The following is an 18,362-nucleotide window of genomic DNA, read 5'->3' on the forward strand; positions in this document are numbered from 1 at the left end:
TAGCAAAAGTACTCAGTTTTCAAATTTTTACAGTTTTATGACAGTCTTGATTTAATTTTGTAGAAGAGAAAAAAGATAAACAACCGAAGCAGACAAATGGAAGTCGCATTTATTTCTGAAGCACTGAACTCACAATACAATGTTGTACTGAAACAGAAACTATGTAGGTAAATGATGCTGTAGGTTGGTTTATCATTCACCCAGACCCACAGGGAACAATGATATCACACCAGAATACTCATTAAGAAAAAATCTGCAGATAACAAAAGGTGCAATTACAAGCAAGTTTAAGCAGCATAGTATAAGGTGCTTTGTTTCAGCATTTGTATGATGAATTTACCCATTAACAGACAGGTTAAAGAAATTTCACTTCTACAGATCATAACAAATGAGAGAATCTAAAATTAATTCACATGCTAGTTGGCAATAGGAAAGTGCTTTTTAAAAAAATTCACAAAGATCGTATTTTTTACATAGTTCGCTATGTGCTCTTCAACTGTAAAATTTAATTTTTGGGTTATAATTTATTATAGATCAACTATAGACATAGATTTAATTGCAGAATTTAATGCTATGTGGGCTAAAATTTCTTATAAAAGAATATTCCAGTATATCACTCCATAAGAATACACAATCACATCTCAATCATATATTAATCTTACATTTCTGCACTATATCAAAGACCAATCATCATTCTGATTTATTACTTCACCCCGTATAGTGCTTCTTTCACCCACAGTCTGTGGTAAATTTCTTTAAGGTTTCAGTGATGTAACCAAAAGGACATGAGCATTTTTAAGAAGTAGAAAATGGTTTGGGGAAAATCTGTTAAAAAGGCCATTGAAAGGACAGTAAATGATCAAAACCGGAATTTTAAAGCTAGTGCAATAAAAGGAGGCAATGCTTAGCAACACAGTTTGAAGAGTTTGGCACCACAAATTATTTCATCCTTTATGCTGGAAAAGGTATTTGGAGGAAATTCTATTTCCATGTTAAAAGTAGGAAAGCACGTACAATGTTAACTTGAAAAACAACCTTAAGCAATCGCTCCCTGCTCTCTCAAATTGTAATTGCTGTTATTTAGTGCTTGAGATGCTATAGGATAAACCATGTCTAAACACATTTTTTTTGACACAGCATTTCTTCAGGTTTTATATAAACTGGACACCCACTGAAATGGGGTTGACAAACTATTTACAAAACCTAATGCCATTTAAAAACCAGCAAATATCTCAAATATAGTAATGCACCAGGCATTTCAGAAGACCATGACGTAACTAATCCCTACAGACTCAGAAGGCAAGGGAAAATTCCTAATTTAAAATTAATTTAACAGCAGGTGAAGGCAAAGTTATTTTCAAGAACATGCGTTTCAGATGCTTCCGTTTCATGTGGTTAGTCTCACCCTTCTGATTCATTAACGTATACAGAACTGGAATTGCAAGAAGTTGGGGTAAGGCTGCTGATGTATTTTATTTACCAGCGTGGTTCAGCTTCTGAACCTGTAATTAAAGTTTACACACCTCCATCTATCCTGATGTGGCAGAATTCCCATAGTTGCTGCAGTGCTTCTAAAGCCATTTTAAGTTTTTAACATTTTATTTTTACACGGAAGCCACAACATGCAGCCAAAGCAAATATTAATGTACTGATGTTAAATCAGTGTATTACTATCAAATTCGTTCTTCCATACTCTTTGGGGAAAAGTGCCAAAGAGCATCATCCTTTACGCTGTCACTACACCCACCGAGTAGGTACTAGTGGCACTACAGGTCTTCACATGGCATCCAACTGTGGCGTCTGCTAAGCAACTATTTTAAAATACATTAATAGTGGCTCTCTTTGTAAGCCCACTTTTATCCTTGACTTTTTATGGAGGGAGATACCAGTTGTGAAGTGATCTTTATCCTATTACCCTCCTGACGACTAAGTCTTCCTCTGTGCATTTTCTTTTATCTAGCGGTTCTGGGAAGTCCTAACGCTGAACCTTGAGTCCAGCCATATAACCATAAACCATTACTGTGTAGAACAGGATTACAGCTTCACTGCCAGACGGAAAGAGGAGAGAAGCTATGCTAGGAAGGTGGTAATATCTGAAATAATAAGAACTACAGACAACCACTGCTGTTATCTCCCCTGTACATTACTCCTTGCGCTGTGCCAGCAACGGCCTGATACCATTCAAATACTTTACAGTCTTTAATTCTTATAGGATTATTTTATATTAACGGTAACAGCAGCTAAAGTGTTAACCCTTTATGAGAAACTTCTGTACTTTCCTCATATAAAGAATCCCTTAAAAATCAACATTGATTTTAATGAGATATTGTATGTGTTTTCAACTCTAAATAGAAGTATTTGGCACTCATTAATAAAACCCTTCATTCTTTACACACACCTTTCCTGATCAGTACTGGTTTGCTAACACTATAACACAAAGACTACTTAAAAAGGAAGTTGGGTGCGCAGACTATCTCATTGTTCTTTCAAACATCAACTCTGCAAAAAGCTGCCAGAGGATGGCAACATCCTGGCTGCCGATAAGCTGGCCAGGTAGTGGAGGACAACACGAGTCTTCCCACAGCTTGACCACAAAGCAGGTATGCCTCATGAATCAATTATATTTGTGCTTCTAGCCTAATCCCATAATCAGCAAGGATACCCTGATTTAGTACCTATGAACAATTAAGCCTTTCAACAACCCTACGTAACAATACAGTGCTTTTTATGCACGATTAAAATGCTCCTTAAGTGTTATGTATTGCACTTAAACAATACTTATGATCACCATTCTATGAATGTACAATTGTGCTCAAATTATAATTCTTTCTAGATGGAAAAAAATCTCTTCAGACCTCCTTTTTCTAGCTCCTTAACTGGATAATTCAGCAAAAAAATGCTGGAAGTTTAAAATTTTTTAACTTGAAATCTGTTCATAACACTGACTCCCAGAACTGTGCTTCGGAAAAGTTAGATCAACGGCTACAAAAGCTAAACTATAGCTTATTACATACCTTCAATTACAAGCATATTCACATCTTTGAATTTTGTTTTTTCCTTCCACTTAGCTATAAGAGATCAGCACATAATACACACAGCCTTCAAGTGAATGAGCAGGTGTGTGTAAGTTTTAATGTAGAGGTTACACTAACCTACACAGCAGCTTAGGATGGGGGCCTTGAATACATGTGGAAGTGCTGACCATGAGACCCCAGGGGACAAGTAGGACACAAAATGCTCCAGCCAACACAGCTGACACCCAACAGGGCAAAAAGCACATTTAGAAATCTATATGGAGAAGGAAACGGTAAGTGACAGAGCTCCTCTGAAGTTACAGACGGTAAAAACAAATCAGCCTGATTCATATGGATTAGGGTAATGTGTGCTAACTGCTTTTGTATTCAGCCTATGTGCCAGGCTCTGACTGCAGGGTACATACCGGCTGTCCATCAGCTCAGACTACATTAGGGACAGCTTTTTGAAAAAGTAGACATAGCATCTACACAGCAGGCACTTATCTGTACACCATAATTACCATTTATTTTTTGAATGTCACTATTTGCAAAGCCATCCAGTGGATATAACTACATAGAACCGACAGGGTCCAAATGAAGTCTCATGACTAAAGGCAAATTCCTTTAAAATAAACTTAATTTAAGCTTGGCTTAAATGAACTAAGCATTACATAAGTTTAAATTTCTTTCTCCTCACAATATTTCCTGTCTGAAACTACAGCTCACTGTGCAAGAGTGACTTAAAAATTAATGCACTACGAGCAATTATTAACACCCTACATTGAAATTATGCATTTATAGCTCTGTCCCTACCTGTTTCACTCAGCATTCAACAGAAACAGTACATTTAAAACAAAATACTTTAAAAATGTTAGTTTCTCTCCATCTCTAATAAACTGAGTGAATGTTAAAAAAAAAGTATCCTAGATTGATTCTTTTGCAGTTATTATCTGCAGCCTAGAACAACTGATGAGTAAAAGTCTGGCTAGTGAGTGACAACTATGTATCTAAATACATGCTAACAGGAAATCTCTGTGCAATACTGGTATATTGCAGAAAATATACCTGCAGAGAAAATAACCCTGCAAGCTTTTATACACGTGCTTAATTTTAATATGAATAGTCTCAATACAATCAGAAGAACTACTCGTTATAAATTATGTGGATGTCTAATTATTTGCAAAACCAGGACTCACAGTACAGCTATCATTGAATTCTTTGATCACTTAGAGCTCATACTTTTGTCAATGTGTAAGAAATTTCTTAAGCTATTGAGCTGTAAGTTTCCACATTAATACTGTGATACTAAAATGAGAGCAGTCATCTGAAAAAGGCATTAGTTTTACCCGGTATGCCAGGGAGCGAGACACTACACCCAGCGAAGTCTCACTACATAAACCTGCATTCAAGCTACAGGTAAGAAATGGTTTTATACCTGAACATTTCCTTACAGCTAAGATCGAGATAAAGCGATCCAAAAGCTATCGTAAACCCACTCAAATACTTATTTTTATGCCATTTCTTTCCTCTTGCTGCCACATCTGCAGTTATGATGGACTCCATCTGTTCTATCCAAAGGGCTGGATTCCCACTTGTGATCTGTCCAAAGTTAGGGGGAAAAAAACCTGCTTTCACAGGAAAGAATGAGGAAATGGATGCTTGCAGGACATGAACCTTCTATTTGAGGTATCTCATTGACACAAATCTAGCAAAGGTTTTACCCTCCATCAAGAACTTCATTTCTGGAAAAAAATATGATGTATTAATGGGTAAAGAATGGATTTACAATGCAGTCTGTTTAGAAACCCTTCAAACATTCTCTGGTGATCCAAGCCAACCAACAGTTTCACTTGACAAGATAGTTATTTTTCATTCTCTATATAAGCAAGGTGATAAAGTCTTATGAATGTGCCAAATGTGAGGCAATACGGGTTGGCTGGGAGAAGTTAACAATTAATTTGCAACGCTTGTTTTTGAACAAGGAGCAACCTAGAGCTCCCAGAGAACTTTCGTTAGTGGAGGTGGCCGAGCTTCTTTGCTGGAGTTCTCTGTTTCGGCTGCAAAGCAGGGTTGCTGAGCGATATGAGCCAGATTAAACACGGGAGTCTGCATACCCATTTTGACCATTCAGGTGCATTTCTTTAAAACCCCAAAGCTGAGACAAGTGTAATAGTTATAATTCTATTGGAAGAAATCTTGACAGTCACATTCAGCCCAGTGCTCTGCAAGAGGGTTTTGCCCTGAGCTAATGCTGCAGTTTGCATTAAGGAATAGGGTAGGATGGAGACCAGCGGAGAAAAAGGAAGGGAAAAAGCCATCCAACATATCTCCCTCTTTTGAGCTAAGATCCTATGGTGTCCTGTATTCCTTTCTAAAGGAATTGAAACATTGCAGGGATTACCGTGAGATGTAGCCCACAACAGCAGCAGTCTGAATACAGAATACAAAACCCCAGGAAATAAAGATGATAAAAAAGATTTCTTGTAGACACATCCAGTGGGAGCAAGTGTTAAAAAACAGTCAATTAAAATCTGCAATAATTCCTCTTTTGCAAGAGGGTCTAGCTTAATTTGTGGGGAAAGCCATGGAAAATGGTAGTATAAGCCTGGGAAAACTTCACTGATCTAAACAGAAACAAGCAATTGGTATGCAAAATGGTTCCGGAGGAATACTACTCTAAGTATTATAATGCTTTTCTGAGTAAATTCAAAAACTCCTGAAGTAGACTTTAGTTGCACTTGGAAGTTTTCCAGCCTACTTTCATGTACAGGTGTGATTTTTTTTTTTAAAAACTGATTTTATTGACACAGCTATGCTGGCAAACACTCCAATACACGTGCATTTCTATCAGTATAGGCTAGCATAGCTGTGTCTGCTTTTAAGTTCCTGCTTAATGCCAAAATCAGTGAAGGAGAAAAAACTTTCAATATGCATAAGGCCCACATTTTTAGTTGCTGCATTCGTGAATATTTAAAGTATAACTCACTATCTGTGGCTCTCCCAAAACCACAGAAAATGTAGTGTACCAGAAGAACCAGAACAGACGTGCATTAATCAGGTCTACTCTGAGCTCCTGGCATCTGTCAGTGATTATGTCCGAGAGTCGTATATAAACACTAGCTGTAGAAGTTCTCCTGAAAGCTGTCTAATAAAGCAAAATTAAAACAACCGTGAAATTCTCATGCATGTAACAACACTGTGATTAACTGCAGGTCTAAATAAGACTCATAACATAAGTCCACGTTTTCAAATATGCCTTAAGCCACTATCAAATCACATTTACGTATATCTACTTTTTACATTGCCGAAGAACAGTACAATCAGAAGACAGATTAGAAATTAGCCAGTGAAATTTTCATATAAAAATAATAAAACTTTAAGACAAAAGCCAAAGGATAAATATCTAAGATATCTTTAGTCTTCAATTAGCTCATCAAAACAGAACGCATCCTTTAGAACTTATGTTACAGATATGCTACACAGTGTATCTTACAGAAACGCTACAAATGGGAACCTACTGTCTCCACCATTTGAATATCTTTCAAATGAACGTTGCCAAACATCGAACCTTCAACTAAGAAGTTTATTTGGCAACAGTAACTGAAGACAGAAAAAACAAATTAGAAAGTGCTTAGCAACTTCCCTCCAAAATAAACCCAGACATCAGTTAATTCTCTAAAGCCTTTGGTGCCATTTGGAAAAGGGGTCTCACCACATACTAGCACGTAACAGCAATGGGTTGTCCTAACTTGGGAGCTTCAGTGGTTAATAAAAATATTAATAACATCTGCTATTAGTAAGCTCAAACAGTTGTAATTAAAAACAATGATTCTAATGTTGATCTCTGGAAGATAATGGTAGGAAGTCTGTTAATAGAAACAAAGCAATAGTCTAATTAAAGGAAAATGAAGCGCAGATTTTTCTGTAATCCCAATTTACTCTTTAAGGTCATCAGTTAAATAATATACATATTAATCTACCTGTCATAAACTTTCCTTTCAGCCAGTGTATGCGCATTGACTCCTTTTGATCTAGGTCAGCAGTTCTCAAACTTTAGATCAGCTCCTCTTCTTTTCAGGAATACTTCAGGGTCGCCCTGAATATCTCCCCACACAATCATATATTATGCATTAATTTGCATAAAATACAAAATACATTATTTGCAGACACATACACATATTTAATTCAAATATACACAATGACTATCAGCACACATACCCTTCTTTCCCCAAGAGCTTAGGGATCTAGATCTGTACATAAGGGGAGTGGAGCTGCAAAAGGGAGGGAACAGAAGGTACAAAATACATCCACGAACATCCGTACACAGGTGATGGGGAAACAAAGGCCGAGAAGGCGCTGCTGCCTCAGACCCCAAGCAGCTTCTGAGAGTGTCAGTAACTGGGGAAACATGTATTTGTTCCGCATAGAGCGCGAGAGAGGGAAGACAGAGGGAGACACTAAAATCCCACTGCCTGGGTCTGCAGCACCTAAGCCAAAATCTCCTGCCAGAGGGACAAAGCAGGGCCCCTAGAGATTTCTCCCAGAGTTGCCTAGCAGTGGCACTCCTCCTGCCCACCTGCAGCTCCAGACTCCCTCACTGTGGCAGTAGTTGCTCCTACACCGAGCTCTAAAAGGACCTCATTGAGCAACTCACCGTGCTCCTTCCTCAGGCTACTGCAAGCCCAGCTCACGCTAGCCAGTGGACAAATAAAAGGTGCTTGGAAGCTTCCAGTGAGGCAATGGGAATGCACTACAGGGAAAGACAAGTTAGAAGAGGTATCAAGAAAAAGAGCATCTGAGCTATGCTATCCCTTCTCTACCTCCAGTCTTTAAAGTACACTTGTCTCAACATGAGCTAGTTCTGGCTGCAGTTTTCAGCCCCTCATGCCTAGGCATTTGGGAACCTGAACCCTGAGTGTTCTCACACCTTCTCAGGATCCACTCTGAACCCACATTTGAGAACTGCTGGTCTAGTTTAACTAGCAGCGTGCGAAACTACAAACCTAGCAACTTAATGCCCTCTTAGTGCATAGCAGCATACAAAGAGTAAAGTAACATGTGCTTCAGTTACCTCTGGCAAGAGTGTCATGCCATTGCATTTCAGTAGCCTGATGATGAGGATTTTGATGAGACGTCTACATGGTTTATAGTATTTCCAGACTTCAAGAAAATACTACAGTGGCAGAGATGAGGGTAAGCCTACACAAGGAAAACTGGCTGCCAACCTACCCCTTACAAACAATTTGCTCAAGACTAAAAGAAACTCAGAGAGCACAACTAAATGCATAGCATTTTACTGTTATTAGTGCTTCCACAGGGTCTGTGGACACTTCTGTTATTTCAGTCCAAAAACTGCTGTATGTGGGAAAAATCTTTCAGAATACAGCAACACAATTTAAATGGCGTTTAGATCGGGGTGGGTGCTGGGGTGTTAATCTTAAACTTATAAGATAAAGTCCATGTTGGGGAATATTTAACCTATCACCGCATATTTCATTTCATGTTTTTCCATGAACTCCCACTTCAACTCAAAGTATTACTCGGGCTTTACCATGAACCTATTAATTGTTTGAAACTACAGAGGACTACCTGGTATAATCAAAGGAACATTTTTAAGTCTTTACGTGGGGAAAACCCCATATATTTAACAAAACATCACAGTAACACTCATGCCACAGTGAAGATGTTGGCATATTACTGTTGATTCTGTCACTGAGAAACTGTTGCTTAAACCTTCAGGTTCACCCCCTAGGATTCTTTCAATGAATTGATACGTGCACAGATTTTCAATGCAGGTCCAAGCTTAATATTCATTGCACTCATAAGGTGATCCTCCTTCAACAAGAGGAGAGCTTGTCCATCAATTTCTTGTGCTCTAAATTCATCCGCAATATCTTGACAACCTACAAGGCAACAGAAAAAAAAAGAATTACTGGGTTAGAAATGTGCATTCTTAGATGCAATGACTCTGTCCATGCTAGAGCTTTTCAGCTACACAATTTCCAATGCTTGTCCCTTTAGCCTGTGGAACCTAAGGTATATGCCAGAGTTCAATATTACAATGGCAACTTCCGAGATAATCTGAAAGTAATTTTTACTACAGCCTCTAATTACACTGTAACTGTTGGAGAATTACTCATTGGAAATTTCAAGTCCTAGCAAAGGCAGCTTTCTCATTTCATTAAGAGGAACAATCGCCATGATCTCACAATTGGAAGAGACTAGCAAAATACCACTGAAATAGCAATCAAGTAAGAACATAATTCAAGTGGGTTCTTTCCATCAATAAAAATATATGCATATTCTACTGCTATGTACCACTCAATAAGAAAATTCACTTAGCTACAATTTCCAAAAGGTGTTAATTCCATCTGTTACCACCACTGGGTTAAGTAAGCAGAATTTTGATTTATGGGCTTTAGCATAACTGTCTCATGAAGACATTTATCATCAGTTACCTGAGTGAATATTCTATACACAGCAGTAAGTCACTTCACAAGTGCAACTGTAAACTAGTTGGATTTTTTTTTTTTTAAATGATAAAACTCTTTTTCTGAACATGAAATAACATGGTCTCAGGTTACTGAGGCCTACAACATAAGAAAGGGACTCTTCATGGGTTGGACTGTCCCAAGTAACTGAAGGCTCCTTTCCACTGAAGAACGCTGTGGAAACAAAAGGTTCCGCAAAAGATGTTCTGGACATCTGTTAAGCAGAAACAGTCAGTTATGCCTGGCTGTATGGCAGCTCTGTTATATGGACAAATGCCTTCTAACAACGTGAATAAGAGCGCTCATTGTCAGTTGTTTATTTGAAGCTTCTTCCCCCATAACTACGTTTTTCCTGTTTTTAATATGTTTGTGTTCTGAATCCAGTGGTCTCTGTCTCTCTCAGAGCCTTTCAGGCAGATTTTAATTCGTATTCCACCTTCCATTCCTGATTTTAATTATTCCTCGGTTAAGCCTGTTTTTTGGCATTTTTATATTTTCTCCTTTTCTAAAGGGATACTATTACAGAGGTATGAGAATACTCTGAAGAACTCATTTTCCACCCCAGATGAGAGCAATTGACTAGTTTCATGTCCTCTTGTGTGTTCAGATTTAAATTCTATGAAGAACAGATAGTCTAATTTCCTGATGGATTTACAAATGTGTAAAAGAGAAATAGAAAGGAATCGTGTAAGGAAGTATCGACATCCAAACCTTAATTCATTTGGATTATTACTGTGTAGTGGTCGTAAAATTCAAGGTTGGAAGAGGTTAGCTTTTCACAAAGAATAAAGCCTGATTTTTTTTCTTAATGATTTGTTAAACAGACCTTATGTAACCATTAGCTGCCACTTTATTAAGGAAAGGAAAAGACTAAAAGATAATTTGAAAAGAGAAAGGCCGTCTCATGGAATTTTATTGTAGCCCCTGGTTTCAGGCTAAACCCCTGTAGTTTAGGTTACAACTCTATAAACTACAATCCCAAAAGTATAACAGTTACTCTGTAGCAGCTGGCTAACTTTTAATCAAGACTAAGGACTACTTTGCATAGTATTTAAAATGAAGCAGCTTTAATACATGATAAACGCCCAGTTCTTGGGCATTATTTATTGTAACAAGAAATTAGAGTGGTATCTTTTGGAGGAAAAAAACCCCAACAAATTAGTTTGTCACAAACAGTATTTATACAGCCACTAAAGCCATTAAGATGTTTTATTGCTTGCATGTATTCCATAACATTTACTTTTAATATTTCTGGTACAGTGATGCACTAGTGCAGCCTAGCTGTACCACAATCAGTAAGAGAACATTCTTCAGGAGCCCAGAGTTGTCACAGAGCTCCTGGAACGGTGCTGCCAATTCCAGCTACAAAGTGAAGATAATGCTGCTGGAAACATGAAGAGAAAATCTTAAGATAACTGACCATTCTCAGGAAGATTTAACAGCTCTATCATCATCATAAAGGTTCTTATTTATGTGTTGACAACAGACAAAATGTCTGTAAGTACTAAAAGTAAGTATTTCTGTGAAAGGTATCACTGTACATCTGACTTGAGACCTGAACATGGTGATTGTCAGACCACAGCATTTACAAAGAATCTGAGAGATCAAGAGAAGTTTTTGCATTTAGGAACAAAAGTTGCCCTATTAAAATAGATAATTCGTTGTTGTTGCAGGCTTTTTTCTTTAAGCAGGACATGAAGCACTTCCATGACACTTTTCCTGAAATACCTTTTCTCAAAGTCATTTTGGAAAAGCAAAGGATGGAAGTTGAATGTATTTCAGTTCCCTCATCCAAGAACATTTGGGTATTCTTAAGCACTTTCGCAATTGGTTGTTGTGCAATGACTTAGCTAAAAAAAGAATGGGAAGCGGGTGAAAGACCATTAATCTTGCAACTGAAGAAAGAAAGGAGGAACAACTCTGCTGGGGCTTAAACCGCTGCTGTCTCTTCCCCCCAGAAGAAATAAGTAACAGTAGAAGTGTCCTACAATCTTAATTTCTCCAAAAGACTCCAGAGGAATTCAGGAAAAGCCTGACAAGGACACTTGACTCTGCAGTTAGATCTCAGCTATAGACTCTATGCAGAAAGCTGTAAATCAAAACAGATGTCCTTGATGTTTATGAAAAGCTGACAAATCACCACCTCCTACAACATGGCAGATGGTCTGTATAGACTGCACCAAGTATCTATTGCAAAATAGCATAATGAAAGTCAATTATATTATTTCTTATATTATTCAACTCTGACAGCATATGAAAAAATATTTTTTCAAGAGAGTGGCTTGAGAATATATTGACCAGAATAAACCCCAAAATTGCCAAAAAATATGAATGTAGCTATGTAACAATAAAAATTCTGGCAGGTTGTGAATATAATTTTAAATACCTATTGAACTTTTTTTAAAAAGTATTTGAGAAACTAGGCCTTAATATGGATGGGAATGAGTAATTATAATAAATTTTCATGAAATGCAGAAAAATACAAAGTTTGTTTAAAATCAAAGATTACCTTGTCTATAGAATACAAAACCCCCCAGATCAAGCAGCTGGTGAAATATTCTACGAGTAATGGTTTCAAAACAGAAACCACATTTTAAGAATAATATTTTTGTTTTCGTACTTGCAAGTGAATTGTGTTTATGTGGTACTTTAAGTTTGCTAGGACAGGAACTATTGTTTATTCTTTTGCAGAACCTAGGATCAGGAAGTTATTGAATTCACTAGAGCCTCAAATCTATAACAATAGTAACTCAAAACAGGAGCGATACAGTCGTACTCCAGTAACACAGCTAAAGCACAGAAACATGAATGACCATGTCTTAAACCTAAGGAGCTTTGCTTGTTTTTACAGACATCGCTGCAGGTTCCCAGAAGCAGATAATGTAACTTAATTGCAATTTATAAACCATCAGAAGAAAGGTACTTCAAGGATGACTTTTGCTGATTTAAGACATCCCTTACTCAATTCTTTGCCTGACCTACTTTATAAAAAATTAACTGTCAAAACCCATGTGTATGACTTAGCAATGAAGATACATTCCTTAGAAGTTATTAGCCTAATGGGATACACAGAAAAATGGTTTAGCATTTCTAAACTAGAAAATTAGGAACAAACTTAACCTGGGTTTCAATGTTTTGACATGTGACTTACATGTGTAAGCAACAAAAATTCTTGTATGACTGCTATTATGGAGACCTGCCTTGTTACCTGAAAGGATTACAGTATCTGATCAGACAGAATGGCATCCTTGGGAAAGAGGGGGGAGTGGAACTTTAAACCTTATGATAGTTAGGAAATGATAAATAATTGTCAGATAACCTGAAGCTGATATAAAGGTAACTGTGAAAATTGAGCTAAAGAAAAGGTTTGTAAATAAGGAGAAACAAGATTATTTTTTTCCGATAACAGGCTGTGTCTGTCTATATGCAGAAGTTATCTTCATTTCACTTACTGAGCAAAGCTACGCAAAACAAAGTTTAGCTTTATAGAAGAAAATTGCTTATTCTTTTTTAATGACATATCAGGACAGGTCTTTCAAATTTTTTAGTCGTATAAAGGGAAAGAACTCCCTTCTTGCTTCTTCTACTGAATAAGCAGCAAGTAAGGAGGGAAGAGAAGAAAAATGTAAAAGGGAAGTGTGTCTGATCTCTCTACTGACCTCTTGAGAGAAGTCAGACTGAAGGGAGGAACAGCTCTAATCTCCATCAGCTGGGATGCAACAGCAGAAGTGGGACTAGTTCTATCAACATGGGATTTGTGCTGAAGGAACAAGCAAGAGGAAACAAATCACATTCCAGTTTCTATCACCAACTAATGACTACGCTAGTGCTGTAACCACACCAACCCATCACACCAATGCTAAAAAGCAAGGAGCTGTACTCAAAAAAAAATGGAACAAGCTATTGCACATACCAGGCAAAGAATGTATGAAGGCCCAAACTTCATCAACAGTCCATACTGATGGGTCAGCTTGCACCACTGGTAACAAGTCAATGCTCTCTGGCATTTTCCTAATTCTTAGTTCCCTAAGTTCACGTTCTCTCTCTCTTTCACTCTGTCTTCGCAGACGGGTGGTCATGGCAGCTGGAACAGCATCTTCATGAGAAGCCATATCTTCTTCTGCAGATGGATAAGTAATTGGAAGCTGGAAAATGTAGTACAAATACACTACAGTATTACATTTTTTTGGTAATTCCCAATACAATGCCATAGTTTTAAGCAAATACTCCACAGACCTGTCTAAGAAAATGATCTCGTGACGCCCCATCAGGGCCACTTGGTCGACGCCCGCGTCGCCCAAGACTTTGGCTATCCGATTTCCGATTCCAGCGACTGGTCTTGTCTGATGTAAACAGCCCAAATTTCTTAGTGCAACTAAGGCTGTGCCTAGAGAAGTAAGATATATTCAGTAATGCATTAATAGTTTTTTGGACTGCATTCAATCAAGTAACAATAAAATTACATTGTTGTCTACAGACATGCTGCCTAATCAAAGACAACAACAGGTGTCACAAAAACATAAGAGAAAGGTATCTCAAAGGCCATTTACTCAAACCTCTTGTCTTGGTGCAAGATCAAATACAACTCAATCATCCCTGGAAGATGTTTGTCTTTCCCATTCTTAAAAATTTTCCATGATAGAAATACCTTTGCATTTTATCACATAGTCCAATCCTGCTTCTCTAAAGTGTCCACTAAAAGCCTGAAGTCACATTACATCTTTTGCTTCCATTTTCTCTACCTAGCTGATACCCAGTCAAAGGAGGATGGAGGCAAAAGGGCCAAATCCCTTCTTAAGATTATTTCGCTGGTAGTGTCCCAACAAGTACCAAATCAAACATACATTGCCGCTACTTAAAATGGAAATGTCTCACACTGGGGATTAAAAAAGCAGCAGACATAAGAGAAAGGTGGTCTCAAGGCACACTGATGCAAAAAAAGAACTAAGTGGTGATTAGAAATGGGAAACTATTCCCGATTTCTACAGCATCTGGGTTTAAATATAAGTTTTCCAGCTGTAATGATGGAAGATTTTACATTCCAATGATGGAAGATGTTGACTATGAAATTCTTCCTCTCTTAACCAAAACAAAATAAAAGCGGCATACTAAACCCAAAGAGAAACAGAGAATAGCCATTTTCCCCTGCTGATCATGTAGAAGCAAATGGCATCACGTATTATTTTCAAGAAAGGAGAAGCTTTAGAAAACACTAAATTATTTATGTTTATGAATATTTCTATTTTACTCTACGCAAATAAATAAATTTTACACTGTTACTAAAAATATTTAAGAATGTTTTTTGTCTATGCAGCATTTCAATTATGCTGCATAATTTATAAGATAAATTCAGTAGTTTTTTTCCCTAGCATCACACAAAACTGTAAGAAAGCCCACCTAGCCCAGCATTCTTTCTCTGTCATCGCTCAACATCAAGGGGAAGATAATATGAATATGAGAAATATGTAATGATTTGTGGCCCATGAACCTCTGCACCAATTTCCAAACACTTAGTAACCCCTAATGGATTTCTCTTCCATGATACCTGTTGCCTTCCTATAAGCCCAACAGCACCCTCTGGAAAGAGGTCCACAATTTTACTGTAATTCCCTTTGTCTATCTTCTTGAAATATATTATAATCTACCATAGTCCTTTGTACACATATACTCTGCAAATTTGCGTAGAAGGCAGTCATGTTTTACTGTCTCTTTATTTTTCAACATTGGATACTATTTGCATGCTATTCCATTAACCAGATAATGATAAGCAATAACTAGACACAGTACCTTTTGGCACAGGATGTGGAGCAGAATCTTTTTGACCGTAGAAACTTATTAGCATATCCCATTTTTCCACAAAATTCACACTTCAGAAGATCATTTTCAATTTCATCCAGTCCCTCTAAAGAAAGAAGCAAGGCATAAAGAAGTCAGTTTCAATGACACAAACTTATGTTCAAATTTCCCATCTCAAGCAGGCAGGTAGAAGATTTTCAAACCTAACACATTTCATTAAATACTTTGATTAACAGAAAATTACGCAAACCTAAGCAAGTCATAGATTTCACTCTCTATAGAAAAGATCTTGAGCAAACTGAACCTTAATGAACCTTCAATTTATTCCATGAACTTAATCAGCTTTTTTTGTTAAATTTCAAGCCATCCATGAGCAAGTATGCCCTCAAACATAGCAAACAATTAAAAAGAAGTATTACAGTCCTCATGAATTGCTTATAAAGAGTTCATTAAGAGAACCAGCCATTCCACGGTCTAAATTCAAGCTCTCCTGCGATGACATAATGTGTTAGCCTTCTAAAATACTTCCTTTGAATAAGCAACTGCTACAACCAAAGGGACTTGTGAAAGCAAGTAAAACATTGAATCTTATCTATGAAAAAGATAAGCTGCATATAAGAGAGAAAAGGATTATAGCATCTACCAATTTACAGTCTACTGTTACAGAATATTTTTCTGTTATTGGTGAGACGAGGAGGCACTTTTTCTGCTCCTTGTGAAGAACGCAAAACACCAGCTGAGAGAAGCATCAGTGAAAGAAAAAGTAGAAAAGCCCAAAAGAAGGCAGTACAAGGCAACAAGGCAGCATACACATCACATGCTGAATGTCTGTGCTCTCTTCTGCTGGAAGTGTATTTCATGCGTATAGCATGGTTTGTACATAGTTTAGAATAATGCCACCATATCTGAAAACCAACTTGACTTCCGGCATGGAAAAAAACCCAGCCCTCATCCCCACGCATCATCTGTGAAATGCATGATAAGGACTGAAGGAGTGAAGCTGGCACAAACTGAAATGTAAGCTTTTGTGCTCATTCAGGTTAAGAACTGCATGCCACATGGCTGCAATCACGGACAAAATACATTGTTCAAAAATTCAGAGGTCTAAACACACATTTCTCCCACATTTCTAATACACCTGAGTCACTGTTTCATATACTTTGCCTCTTGCTATTCACCTTCCGCTTTCGTACTTATAATTTTACATAATTAGTTGCAAAAATTGCAAACTAGCTTTTTGTTCTGAACTCTCTGTTAAGCTCTGATGCCAGCTAATGCAAATGCAGGTATCGAAGTTTAATTGAAAGATTTTAACTATGAATTTGTAAGAGTCTGTTATAGCGATGTTAACTCACTAAACTGCTTGCTAACGCTATCATACTGACAAGGTAACAAAAAAGCACTAGGTGCAGCAAAGAGCTGAAAATACCGAAAAGGGTATTTGAGTAACGTATCTGATGTATCAGGACTCAAAGACATAACTGAAGTCAACAAATCCTCCGGCAGTGTCAGACTGAAAATTATCACGTTGCAAGTCTCCAGCTAACCAAGTTGATCACACAGGAAGTAAAAACTGGAAATTGGAAACATACCAAATCTGACCAGCCTTGCAACTGAAGTTAAATACCAGAGATGCATCCTTCAAATAAATCACTCAATCTCTAAAAAGCAAAAGACCCTCACTCCCAATCCAGGTCATGCCATGTGGAAAAAGGTGACAACAAAGTGAAGCGAAAATTGATGCTAAGAGCCTTTTCTTTTGCATATTAAGTGTTTCTACCATACATGCAATCATACCCTGGTTTAGTATCAGAAAATCTCTTTTGCTCAACTTCTGCATATGCGGATATGTCTCAATGCTGTATGTTTCCTACTAGCTCATCTAATGAGTAGTTGCAAATTGTGTACATAAACCTAACACCAGCTGTCAGGAACAATAACTAAAAACAAAAACATGAATGTTTGAATAATTCCATAAAACAACAGACAAGCTGTTTGAAATCTGAGAAACAACATAGTGTTAATACTGAAAAGTTCTTAGGGAATGCCATTGAAAACTGAATTAAGATCTACTGAAAAATTAAGGACAAAATAACTATTGTAAACAAAGCTTCAAATATTCTAGAAGATACACCAGACAGCAAAAACTTTCTTTTGTTTGAAATATATTGGGTGAAACAAGGTATTAAAAGAAAAAAGCTCTACTCTTGATCAAGAAGGCAATAGTTATTTAATAGCAATTTACTAAGCACAGACATGAGCGAAGAGATTTACAAGTCTCATTTTACGTGTAAAAAAGTAGTATAACTCCATTGAGCTGTAAAATAACCAAAAAATGTCAAACAAGTCAATTTACCAGATGACTCTTTTTTTAAACCCTCTTGTGCTCGATGCTTTCATGTTCACTGGACTTCCCTCTCAAAGAACTGGTTAAATGGAAGCCCTCACTGGGAGACAATACCAAAAAAATAACAGCAATTTTAAATTAAATGAAACAAAGGTTTAGAAAACTTCCAGTCACACTGTAACCCTTCACTATTAATATGCCAGATGCTTGCCTTCTGAAATTTAGTCTGCCATGCCTATGTGAAGGTTTGTGAAGAATAAGGTTTGGGCCTCAAATTATTTTACAGTAGAGTATTGTGTAATATATTTAAAAAATAGACTCTAAAAATTGTTTCTTCATTTTTCTATGTAGACAATTACAACATAATCAAAAGAAAGTTACAGTTACAAAGCAAAGCACTTCAAGTATTTGCTACTGCCTAAACTAGGCTGTTACTGTAAAAATGAAGAAGGGCTCTGGAGTATACTGAGATATACTAGGAAATGCATCATATAATCAGCCATAATTTAGGAAATCCTGGTTTATGTTTCATTTTCAGACACTGTTTCCAGTTTCTGACTTCTTTGCACAGATGTTATATCAACATGTAGGAGGACTGCAACCCATCAATATTTCCTTTCAGTGATATGCTTCCAAGCTAAACCAGCTCCTACTAAAAATCAGTGCTACAAGTAAAAATATACTCTTAATTTTAAGCTGAGATACACAATGCCT

General features: G+C 37.2%; 1 protein-coding gene across 2 annotated transcripts in view; it reads right to left on the minus strand.

Annotated features, from left to right (window-relative positions):
• Nucleotides 1-4,123: 4,123 nt before the first annotated feature.
• Nucleotides 4,124-18,362, minus strand: part of PHC3 (polyhomeotic homolog 3 (Drosophila)) — a 31,337-nt gene continuing 17,098 nt past the window's right edge. For both annotated transcript variants that reach the window (XM_009333573.1, XM_009333572.1), the window contains 4 exons: nt 15,293-15,407; nt 13,742-13,892; nt 13,419-13,650; nt 4,124-8,917 (listed from right to left, as the gene is read on the minus strand). In XM_009333573.1, the coding sequence (XP_009331848.1) occupies nt 8,763-8,917; nt 13,419-13,650; nt 13,742-13,892; nt 15,293-15,407 (653 nt within the window). In that variant the 3' untranslated portion in view covers nt 4,124-8,762. The remainder of the gene's footprint in view (nt 8,918-13,418; nt 13,651-13,741; nt 13,893-15,292; nt 15,408-18,362) is intronic.

The sequence above is a fragment of the Pygoscelis adeliae genome, unplaced genomic scaffold (assembly GCF_000699105.1).
Source record: "Pygoscelis adeliae isolate BGI_AS28 unplaced genomic scaffold, ASM69910v1 Scaffold220, whole genome shotgun sequence".
Taxonomy (NCBI): domain Eukaryota; kingdom Metazoa; phylum Chordata; class Aves; order Sphenisciformes; family Spheniscidae; genus Pygoscelis; species Pygoscelis adeliae.